Raw genomic sequence first — 12388 nt, forward strand, 5'->3', positions numbered from 1 at the left:
GGAAGGAAGGAAGGAAGGAAGGAAGGAAGGAAGGAAGGAAGAAAGAAAGGAAAGAAAGAAAGAAAGAAAGAAAGAAAGAAAGAAAGAAAGAAGAAAGAAAAAAAAGACCTCAGGTCTGGAAAGGAGTTCTATTCTCTTTCCCTATTTTATTCTTTTCGTCTCATTTCTTAACTCCCACACTTTATTTTCTGAAACATATAACAATTTTTAATATGTAAATAGCCAAAGAAATTTTGTTAATTATCCCCTGGTAAAGTATTGATAATCTTGAGAATATATTCTGAAGTTTTGGAGAGATACATTCAATACTAACTGTAATTACCTTGAATGGAATATCTGTACTTAAGTACATAATATTTACTAACAGGGGCAGTCCATCAAGACACCTGGCTGTGTGGAGGAACACCACTCTTTATCTGAAATGAAGGGTGACAGACAGTCCTGCATATGCTTTATTTCTGTATCTTGATTTAGTTGATTAAAGACAAAAAACAATCCTGATTTTCACAGCAGATGGCTAGAAATGGAAACATTTTGATCCACCATTGTGATCTTAGATGTGGAATCAGATTTACTCCAAGGTTTAGAAGGTTAAAAGCAATTTTTTATTCTTTCTTCCTTGTTGTTTTGACAGTGAGTCTTGAGCTTTTGCTTAGTTGTTATTGTTAGCTTATTATTATTATTATTATTATTATTATTATTATTGTCCAGGCTGGCATTCTAACACCTGAGACACAACTCCACTCTTGGCTTTTTACTAGTCAAATGGAAATAAAGTCTGACACCCAGTCTGTGCCCAATCTGGCTCTGAACCTTCATTCTTAGATCTCTGTCTCCTGATTACAGGCATGAGCCATAAACACCCAGCTTGGAAAGGTTCTGTTAAGAAACTGCTGCCCAAATAGGTGTGGACAGTAAAACTAAAGATGACTGAAAAGCCATAAAAATACAATCTCCTATCCTGAGCTTGCTTTGCAAATGTCCATGTTTCGCTTTGAAGAGATAAGCAGCAAAAAGCATACAGGACAAGTTGATACCATTCTAATGCCAGCATCATTTAAAAAAAAAAAACAACAAAAAAACAAAAAACTAAGACCCAGGAGTTCAGAACAAGGTAATTAAGCGAGCACCCGGGGCTGGGAATGTGGTTTAGTGGTAGAGTGCTTGCCTAGCATGCATGAAGCCCTGGATTTGATTCCTTTGGTACTCAGAAAAAGCCAGAAGTGGTGCTATAGCTCAAGTGGTAGAGAACTAACCTTGAACAAAAAGAAGGTCAGGGACTGTGTCCAGGCCCTGAGTTCAAGCCCTAGAAGTGGCACAAGGGATAGGGGGGAGAGGAAGGGAAAGAAGGCGGGAAGGAGGGAGAGAGGGAGGGAGAGAGGGAGGGAGGGAGGGAGGGAGGGAGGGAGAGAGGGAAAGAGAGCATCAGCCTTGAGCTAGGATGGATGAAAAGTAAACTACAAACATGCAGAGAAGCACTATAATCCTGCATAACTCTGGGCAAAGCCTCTGCTTCTCCATCTTGACTCTAAGACCAAGTCACCTGGCCCTGACTCCACAGATCTCCAGAGGCAAGGCCTGGTACCTCCAGTGTTCAGTGTCATTTATTCTCAGCAAAACTCCTACCACCCCACACACTGAATGAAGGTATAACTCCTCAAAGTCTTCTGCTCAAAATAAGACTATGAATTTTAAGAGTGGGGCTCGCCTTGTTAAAGACTAACCAATGTACATTGTATATATGTTTATTTGTATATTTGAAATAGGATAGGGAAGGGGGAAAACAAGATGAGGGGAGGGGTGGGGAAAAGGAAATGAGGACAAAAACACGAGAAGGGGTATCAATGTTTGTGAAGAAATGCACCTTCTATCTGGTGAATATAATGTAACCCTTCTATTAATTACAATTTTAAAAAAAGATGAACTGTAAAAAAAAAATCTTCCCAATGGCTTCCCATCATGGATAAAATGAAACTCAAATCCCTTTGCCTGAAAAAAAAAAAGAGTGACCAATGAAGACACACGAGGTTCTGGAGGGGCAAAGCCCACTCACCAAGAAAGGAAGAGGTGCTTGGCATCAAATCCAAGCCCTAAAGCCATTACTGTAACTCTGAAGCCAGCCATGCTTTTACTCATTATACCATGCAAGAAAACAGAAAATGAAATGGTGTTGTCTGTGAATGGAACTGGGGATGATCTTGTGTGAAATAAGCCAGACTCGAAAAACTATGTACCCCAGACCTTCTCTTGTATGAAGAATTTTTAAAAGATGAAATTTGGGACTATGGGAATAAGGGAGAATGGGGAGAGAAAAGAAAAGGGATAATGAGGAATAAATATGACCAAAGTACATTAGATGTATAAGAATGTCATGATGAAGTTAATTATTCTATATAATTAATGCATACCAATTAGAAGAAGTAGAGGAACAGAGGGAGGAGGAAGAAGAAAACAGCAGCAACAGCCTTGCTGGTGGCTCACACTTGTAATTCCAGCAACTCAAGAGACTGAAAAGTAAAAATCCCAGTTCAAAGCCAGCCAGAGTCACACAAATATGAGACACTCTTATCCCAATTAATCAGAAAAATCTAGAAGTGAAGGTATGGCTCAAGTAGTAGAGCTTGATCAGAAAAGCCGTGAGAGTACAAGAGTACAAGGCTAAGTTTAAGCCCTAGAACCAGCAAAGAAAGAGAGAAAGGTTAAGAGAGAAGGAAGGAAGGAAGGAAGGAAGGAAGGAAGGAAGGAAGGAAGGAAGGAAGGAAATCAGAGACTGATGAAAGAATGTTCATTTGAATTGACTTTGCTTAATGAAGAATACAGAGCAGAAAGGCTTTTTGAACAGAATATTGGATCAATATTTTTAAGAAAACAATCCTGCCCCTGAGTCTTCCTTCTTTTAAAGATGCCACAATTTTAGATTTTAGCCTGAGCCAACAAAGACAAAGCACTTTCTCTCCTCCAGTCTTGGGGCTCCCTGAAGCCTCAGGCCTATAGCTGGGAATCGAGGAGGCTGGGACACATCTCCCTGGACCCAGTGCTAAATTTGAAGTGCACAGCAGCTTCCAGATAAAACAGTCAAAGGCCTGGCTTAACAGCTTAATCAGGTAATGGCTGAACTAAAATAGAACTCTCAGGAAATACAGCTGGTAGCAACAAATCCGTGGTACCCAGTAAAGAAAAAGGAAGGTTTCTTCATATGGCATTTGGAAGAAGGAGTCCATGTTCTGTTGTTTTGACAGGTGTACTGTAAGACACCTCCCCCATGCCACTGGAGTCACCCATAACTGATGGATGTCAATTAACAAGAATTGTGGCTCAGAATCCAGCCGATGCATAGCCATCAGGAATAGGCTTAACTTTATTGTGAAGGAGAGCCAGGCCTTTTGGGAGTTTGTCCTAGATGTGCCATATGAGGGTGTCACCAGAGTACTTCATAGCACTGGCCCAGGGAAGGTTGGTTTGAGCCAATCAATTTGCCACAAACCCCATCACAGTCTCTGTCACCTGCAGAGTTTTATTTGTGCATTGTCGAATAAAGCTCTTTGCTTTGTAATAAAGTGTTTGTGTATAAATGCTGCAGCTTGCTGTGTTTTTTGAGTATCATGTATTAGAAGCCCTGGAGAAGGAAGGGTGTGGCTTGAACTTTCATGCTTCCCTCTCCTCAGCTGAAAGAAGAGAGAGGGAGGGGGAAGGGAGAGAAGCTGCTGACTCAGCCCAAATCATGACCGCATTCCTGTCTGCCAGAGCCTGACCTTCCTCCTGGTTAGCAACCTTCTAACCTCCTGACTTGGTCCTCTGGCCCTCAACCTGTCCCTCCCTGCCACCTACTGATCCATACACACTAGTACCCAACCAGCTCCCATACTCTGAATCCCCTTATCCAGATTCCTCCCTATACCACACACAAATCACCTGCGGAGTGTGTGTCTCCCTTGCACACTGTGCCCTCCCCCTGCCACAGGGTGTGTGTATGGTCTCCCTATGCCACCAGCCTCATCCAGTAATTGGTACAAAGTGGATACTCAATCAACAAGAAACTAAACTGATGTAAATGTCACCTAATCAAAAGAGTTACCTTCAATCCCAAGCCTGTCTTGATTCTGTCTGGCACTGTTGTTACTCCTAGACTTCTCCCATACCTCTCAGCCCTGTCCCAAATTCAGGCAGATCTGTTCTATTTCACTCTCAAGAAAGTCCCTCATTCTCACGTACTTCCACCTTCTGACTCACCACCCTGAGCTCTGCCTTTGGCTCTTCTCAGTCCCATGATCCACTTCTTGCAGCCCAGCAACCCAGTCTATCTGACAAGAAGTGTCTCATTGGCCTCTGCTTCCAATCTCTGGGACCTCCTCTGCCATTAAAATAAGAGACTTAGAGGCCCCAATAGACAGGGCCTTGCCTCCTCTGCACCCACCCATCTGACACTCTGGGGACTCTATCCCTTTGTCTGAAACACTCTCAGTCTGGGCTCCTTCTCAGCACTCAGCTGAGGCTTTCCAGGATAACCACCTGCAAAACAGACTTCTCCTCACTCTCTCCATGACCTTTGGCACTCACATCCGCCTAGAGGTCCTTACTGAACTGGCTGAAGTCTCCCCACACACAATGGAGGTTCCTGAAGAATGAAGGGCTTTCCTCATTCACCTTGTGATTGGAGTCTGATATATAGTCTAGCACCTGTAGAAAGCTCAGAATAGCTGGAATGAAAGAATGGATGGAGTAATAAAGGAATGATAGAATTTAGAAGAATCAACACTTTCAAACCACCTCTGAACCTTGAAGTCAGACCCCAAAGGTATCCTTTTCCCTCCAGCTAAATAAACTCCAAGTGATGCTGACATGAGTACTATCCATTGCTCGTTCTATTTTTCCTTCTCTCTGGAAAGGACCTGGAATTCTTTCACTCAGAGAAACAGGAGTCCACTTTGGAACAGGGCCTAAGGTCACAGGCTCACAGCTGAGGACTGGGTAAAGGCACCTGATGGTCCCTGATTGGCTCTAGAGACACTAACACCCTCTGATTGCTATAGAAGCCCTGATGCCTTCTGATTGGCTCTAGAAGTACCTGATACCCTTTGATTGGTTCTACATTTGGTGACAATCCCATCCTTTATAGGAACAAAAAGAGGAAGGGAGCAAAGGCTTCCCAAAGCCTGAGTCAATCCTAGCCAACTATGTAAAGCACTCCGTCCCACAAGATGCTGGTATGTGGCGGGCTGAAGACCCAAGACAGGGAGAAACCATGGGTGGGATGTAGTCAGACCAGCCTCAGACTCAGGATATGGAAAGACACAACATTTGGATAAAGACTTTGAAATTAAACAAATACCTGGCTTAAATAAATTCTGATTCCAACATCTCCATTTTCAAAGGCCACTTAAAAGCTGCTTAATCTTTCCAAGCCTCAGTTTCCACAGCTGGCAAAACAGATTCCCATCTCTACTTTAGGAAGACATTTTGCCTCTCCACCTGTCCTTCCCCAGCCCTGGACAAGTCTTCCCATTCACATAGGAAAAATACATCCCCATATCAATCATGCATCTAGGCTTACCAGGCTGTTTTAATGACAGACCTTAAAGATGGACCCCCATTTACCTAGTTCTGTCAAGTGATTGGGCCAGGTGACCTCCAAATCCAGCTTATATGTGTTCAGGGCAGGGATTCAATATGTAATTTTCAATAACAACGACAGATGGGTTGTATCTGTTTTTATCCCACCAACCAGGTCTGATCACAATCAGGGCACATGTGTCAGGCCTTAATCTACCTGGGGCTTCCATACTGCCTATACAGCATGAAATCAGGTTTAAAACACTAGAACTTCTTCCTGATGTAGGCCGGGGGGGGGGGGGGGGGGAGGGGGAAGGGGTAGCCCCCAGGGGGTAGGCAGGGAGAACTAGAATGCTAAATCTCCTGATACCTTAGAGATTATGTCAGGTCCCCCAGGGGTTTAGACTCTTGAGTAAATAGAATAAAACAATTATTCAGAAGAACAAATACAAATTAAACAGTCTTCATTCCACACCTGGCCTGCCACAGCATCTTTTCAAGGACACTGCAGAAGCACTCCTTTTTCTGTCTTGCCCCATAAATACTGAACAAGGAAGAACATTGCCTAAGACAGAGGCTTGGCAGAAGAGTCTGATGAGGTCGGTCAGTTCTGTGCCATTGGCATGGTGTTCCTCAAGGCTCCAGAAGACTCTATAATTATCTAGCTCTGTGCCGTGCTACCTCAAGCAAAGCACAGTCTCTTGTAGCTCCCTCACTCTAAGGCAGAAGCACCTCGGGGCAAGAAACGACTCCAGCTTCCCAACTCCTATGGGTAAGTTCAGGGAGAAAATACACCCACTCAAGCAAATTTGCAGAAAGGAAAGCCAGGAGCCAGCTGTTTGCTTTGCAAACCTGCTCATGATTGCTATACAACATCTGTACAAAAGATTTGGTTTTTCTGTGCCTGGCACATGATTTAGCAAGGGCCCTACTGCAGCAGAGACTGGGATGCCTGGCCAATAGGCACCATGAAATACTCTGCTTACCAACCATACCCTGGGTACGAATGACCAGCATAGTCTACAGGTAGAAGGTCCAGGACTCGGCCTCATCGGGGCTGAGTCACTAATAAGGCTGTGTTTCAGAGACAAGTCATTTAACTACTTGGATGGAGATGGAGGGTCATTAATAATCAGTAAGGATTACCATTTCCTGGAATGAGTGGGTAAATGTAACAAAGGGCAAGCTGTCATAAAACATGAAGGCGTGTCCAGAAGTCAGGGGATTCTTCTACCATGTGTATACACATGGGACAAGAAGAGCTTCAGGAAAATTACCTGCATCCATTACTGCTAACACCAAATATGCATCCTCATACTAATAAAAGAAGCAGCTGGAATGCACCAGGCTGCTGTAAGTCAGGATGAGCACGAAGTTCCTGCAGCCTGTCACTCTATGACAGCTTTCCATGCCCCAGGACAGTCACACAGGCAAGTGCAGCCACCTCAGCGCTACAGGATCAGGCCTTAAGCCTATTACTTCCTGTTTATCAGATATAAGCCCTGTGCTAGGAGTGTCCAAATATCCCGAATACCCAAAGCAACATGACCAGGTGAAAGGAGCCACAATCCCCAGGACAACAACAACTCATGGAGCCAATGGTAACAAACTGAGGCCGGGAGTGGGGGGAGCAGAAATTTGTGGGGCCAATGAGAACTAGCTGGGAGTGGGGGAATGAGTCTCCTTTCCATCATTTACATCTATGCCCTATTGGATTTAGGTAGCTTCCCCTGATACCCAAAGACAAAAATTCAATATCCACCACAAATCACATCCCTCTAGGAAATCCTAAGAAAAGCAGGGCAAACCCTACTGATTCCATGTTGGGTAAGCTCCTCACTGCAAGCCCCTGGCAAGCAGCCCCATCTCCACACAGCAGAGCAAGGTCAGCTGAGTTGCTGAAACTTTCAAGCCTTTCAAGTCATCTTGTCCTGCTCACACCCTTCTCAATTGTCCCCCCATCCGTATTCACATGTCCTAGAAGCTGAGGTCCCTGGAACCCTAGCCAGAGAGCGAACAACTACAGAGATGACCAGAACAATCAAAGGCAAAGAAAGTACCTGGAAACCACTGGCTGGGCCAGAAAGGACAGTAAGGGAAAGGGGCTCTAAAAAGACAGGCAAAACCTGGGCTTTGGTTGCTCACACCTGTAATCCTAGCTACTCAGGAGACTGAGATTTGAGGATCATGGTCAGAGCCAGCCCAGGTGGAAAGTCTGTGAGACTCTTCAATTAACCAACCATAAATCTGGAAATGGTGCTATAGCTCAAAGTGGTAGAATCCTCACCTTGAGCAAATACAAGCCCTGAGTTCAAGCCCCAAGACAAAGAGGAGAGGGAGGGGGAGAGAGAGAGGGAAGGAGAGAGAGATGGAGAGGGAGGGAGAGAGAGCAGAGTGAGAAAAGAGTTTGTCTAATACCCATCATTGTAATGATTCTAGCAAAGCACACATCAGCAGTATCTGGAATGCGTGTTAAACAGAGAAATCTAGAGTTTTGTGGGCACTGTTGACAGAAAACAAACAGGCAAGAGCTGCTAAAACTGCCCAAGAGGCAACATCCCACCCAAAGGGGCCTTAAGAACCCCCCTGGCAGGAAGTGAACAGCAGTGTCCCTGGCTACCTATCTCCTTTCCCTCCCTTCTACCCATCCATGTGTTCTGAGGATGGATGCATTCTCACACTGCTCCTGCCTAGTTATCTTTGGGGGATGCATCTAGCCCTCCTGAGTATGAGATGGGGACACAAGTGAGTGAGGATGCCAAACCAGTGACACTGACATGTGGAAAGAACACTCACAGGCTGCTCGTCCCATTCTCAGACCAGTCTTTGCACCTCCTTGGTGACAAGCATGCTGCGGGATGATGCCAGGGAAACACTGTAACCTGCTTTTCTCCTCTCATCTGTCCTGATGGACTGGACAAGGCACTGTGATTTCCCACTGAGGAATCACTTCATGTCCCCAAAGCACCACCTGGCTGACCTCACCAAGCACCCGGGATGGACAAAAGAAAACAAAACACAGCCACCACTAACACTGTCCCTCTAGGAGATGGTGGGGAAATCACCTCAAGAACAGGATGAAAGGACCACACAATTTCTTTAATTGCCAAAGCTGATGCCATTCTATGCACTCTATTTTGCTAACAGCATGAGTTCCTGGCACCATATACTGTTTTGTTTTATGGGGAGTTAACGGATGTTCCCACAGAGAGAGAATGACATAAACAGTCTCTGTTAACGGCCTGCCCTGCAAGCCTCTTCTCCTTTGGCCGAGATGGGAAAATGTGGCCAGGACTCACACACAGAACGTAGCCTTTTCTGGCTGTAGACAGGAGAGGTAATAGTGAATGCCAACTTTGGGCTCAGTAAGGAAAGAGGATGGCCAAAGACCCGCACAGCAGCCTGGTAAACACAGGCAGCATTTGTATTGGCAGACATCTGGTGACCATTTTGTGCATATCCATAGGTCGTGATAGAACAAATGTGATCTCCCCTCTCACCAGTGGGGGGAAAAAAGTTTAATGAATTGTTCTTGGTACAGGAGCATAATAGTGTCCGTGTTCCCAGCCTGAACGCCTGACAGAATTCAAACCCCAGGAAGCCTCCTGAGTCAAACCATCTTCTGCACAGCATTGCCCTCCCACACAAACTCCAACCCCCAAATCAAGCCCCATCTCAGCTACACCACACTCAAAACATGCTTCTGGAGCAGAAAGCAGAAAACATAGGCTAGAGTCCCAAGAACACTGCCCTCCTCCCTAGCCACAGATGTCCCCCCTCCCCCACCAGCTGCTGTCACATCCCTCACCTGTTTTCCAGGAGGGTCATGCATACCACCTCACGCACTCCAGGGTTGTTGGCCTTCTCCACTGAGCAGCCCTGAAAGTTCCAGGTGGCCAACCTCAGCACAGGCTTCCCGTCCCGCGTGCCTCCAAAGGCCTCTACGGAGGGCCTGGTGGAGATGATCTGCGTAGGTCCCCCCGGAGGCAGGTCCAGGTCCTCGCTCTGCAGACTCAGGGAGGTAGGACTGGGGTGCGGCTTGGCGATGAAGGTCAGGCCCCCGTTGGTGTGGGTGGATGGGGGCCTGGAACGCTCAGCAAAGACCTGGTGTCGGATCCTCTCCAGGAAGGCGGCACTGATCCCGTCCATCCTCACCAGGTCCTCCACACTGCGGAAGGGGCCGTGCTCCCTGCGGAAGTCCACGATGCTCAGGGCCACCTTCTCGGTGAGGCCTCGCACGCTCATGAGCTGCGCCGGGGTGGCTGTGTTGATGTTGACTCGTGGCGTGAGGGGCACCGACGTGGCCAGGTGGTGTGGCTGCTGCTCGGCCAGCAGATCGCGCCGCAGGGAGCTGGGAGAGTGCTGGGCCGAGCTGCCCTTACTACTCACACAGATCTCAAACTTGACCTGCTCCAGCTTGGTGGCACCCACGCCGCTGACCAGCGCCAAGTCCTCCACCTTCTTGAAGCCTCCGATGTACTCCCGATACTCCACGATGCTGCGGGCCACGGCCCGTGTCACCCCAGGCAGGGTCATCAGCTCCTCCTCCGTGGCCGTGTTGATGTTGAGCCGCTCCTGATTCACCAGGATGTTGCTGAAATTGCAGGCTGCACTGAACTTTCGGCTGTGGGACAGATCCGAGGGGTCCCTGGGGATGGAGCGATGGCAGCCCAGGGTGCCCCCCATGGCCAGCCAAGAGCAGGGGCCCGGGAGGGCCTGGCCACTGCCGCCTTGTGGCTGGGGGAGGGGGCGAGCCGGGGAAACTCTCCCACCACAGGGAAGGTGCAGGATCTAGGAGCAGAACAAGTTGCTGCAGACAAACACCAAATCTTCCATGCCTGGTGTCCAAAATGACCTTTCACTCCACCGCCTGGAAACTAACACACAGACGGGCAGAATTCAGCTGTTTGCCGTTAGCCCTGAGACCCAGTGCTAGGGCTCAGGACCAGGAGCTGGGGCCGGTGAGGCCGGGTCGCTGCCCCGGGAAGGCCGTCCGTCCCCGGCCGATTTCCTGGTAGCCAGCGGCCGTTCCTCACAGCGCCTTCCAGCGGCTCCGGCGCCGCCCCGGGGCAGACCCCACCCCTCCAGGCCCCGCCGCCCGCGCCCCTCCTAAGCCCTAGGCCCCCTGCCCTCTGTGGTCACCCCTCGCCCCGGCCGGACGAGAGTTCCATCGCTCTTTCCTCCGCGCCAGGCACGGCAACTTGTGAACTCGGCGCTCGCCCGTGCAAACACGGAGAGGGGCTCAGGCACCCCCACCCCGCGCCCGCACCCCGCTCCCCGCCACCCTGCTGGGGTACCGGGCACCGGCCCGCTCTCACCTGCGGCCTCCAGCCCGGCCCCGCGCCACCGCGGTCCGCGACGCTTTCTGCGGTAGAAACTCTGGCTCCCCGCAAACAGGCAGGACCCGCAGGGCTGTTCGCGGGCAGCGAGAGCAGGGGCGAGACGAAACACCGAGGCAGCAGCGGAACTGGCAGCGAAGCCGCCGCGGCCCGAATCCAGGATCAAACTCCAGCACCCAACTCGCGCCGCCCGCCGCGCGCCGCGGGTGTCAAAGCTGGAATCGGCGCGGCGCCGCCCGCGCCTCCGCAGGAAGGCCACGCCCCCTCCGCTCACAGGCCGCACCCCTCCGCTGCAAGGCCACGCCTTCCCTGCCTGCAAAGCCACGCCTCCTTTGCCCATCTGGTCCCGCCTCCTCCTCGCGGAAGCTACTTCCCTTAAGCAAAATCTGAAAGCGGTGGGCGGGGCTCTGGAGATGAGAGGCGTGGCCACAGGGTGCGTTAAAGAGGAGTCACAAAGCTCTAGGAGAGGGCTTGGACTTTGAGGTGGGCCACAGAGCAAGGAAAAGAGTAACCTGAGATCTCTGGGGCGGAGCCATGATATGGGGCGGGGCTACATGGTTCGGGGGCGGACTTCAGAGGCCGAGGGGCAGGGCTTTCTCCCTGGGGCGGGGTTATGAGGTTGCCCCGGGGGCGTGGCCTCCAGCCTGGCTCCCTTGCCTTGCAGGAATCAGAGCTCCTGCCTGGACTGTAGTAAGTGCCACTTAGAGGCATGTCTGGCGGCATTCACGAGTGTCCCGGACGTGGGGCGACGGCCAGGACTTTCCTGACAACGAAGACACGCTTGCAAGTTCAGGGACCAGGCACAGTGTTCCAGAATGGAGAGAATAGGATCTAATCACTTTTATGCCCTATTCTTTTTTTTTTTTTTTTGGTGGATCATGGGGCTTGAACTCTGGGCCTGGGCACAGAGCTCTTCATCTGGTTCAAAGCCAGCCCTACTCTTGAACCAAGCCCCACTTCCCATTTTCTAGAAGTTCATTGGAGATAAGCGTCTCAGGTCCTTTTGTGCCTGGCTGTCTTTGAACCTTGATCCTCAGATCTCAGCCTCCTGAGTAGCTAGGATTACAGGCGTGAGCCACCTCGCCGGGCTATACCGTATTCTTGCAGTGGCGTTTTCCCCCAGTCCTGCGACACCGGAATCCCTGGGCTCCCACCCTCTTCCTGTGTCCACGGTAGCGGGGAGGGATCCTAGCACACTGCGTGAGCAAACATTCCTACAGGTATTAAACTTAATGGCTGAAAAGGAAGGAAATGCTACTGGGGAACGCAGGCTGTTTCCCAAAAACTCAAAAAGTGTTCTGGTGGGCCTTGCAAATCAGAATCTAGTTAAAGATTGAAGGGCTAGTACGTGGGAGCGAAGGCCTCAGGTAGAGGACTGGTTTGAACAAACCCTGTAGTGATCCGGTGAATACTTTGACCCTGCATTATCAGAGTCCTCTGAAGGCGTAGATGTCACCCACCCGGCAAGTGCCTGCTTTGAACTCCAAGGCCCTGGTCGG

General features: G+C 49.4%; 1 protein-coding gene across 3 annotated transcripts in view; it reads right to left on the minus strand.

Annotated features, from left to right (window-relative positions):
* Eepd1 (endonuclease/exonuclease/phosphatase family domain containing 1) overlaps positions 1–11091 on the minus strand; it is a 73319-nt gene extending 62228 nt beyond the window's left edge. The window contains exons 1-2 of one of the 3 annotated variants that reach the window (XM_090332640.1): positions 10869–11091; positions 9359–10427 (exon numbers count right to left, since the gene is read on the minus strand). In XM_090332640.1, coding sequence (XP_090188766.1) covers positions 9359–10236 — 878 coding nt within the window. In that variant the 5' untranslated portion in view covers positions 10237–10427; positions 10869–11091. The remainder of the gene's footprint in view (positions 1–9358; positions 10428–10868) is intronic. The other 2 variants (XM_090332639.1, XM_090332638.1) reach the window with 2 other exon arrangements.
* Between the last annotated feature and the right edge of the window lie 1297 nt (positions 11092–12388).

This window comes from Megascapheus bottae, chromosome 5 (assembly GCF_031878675.1).
Source record: "Megascapheus bottae isolate mThoBot1 chromosome 5, mThoBot2.hap1, whole genome shotgun sequence".
NCBI classification, from domain to species: domain Eukaryota; kingdom Metazoa; phylum Chordata; class Mammalia; order Rodentia; family Geomyidae; genus Megascapheus; species Megascapheus bottae.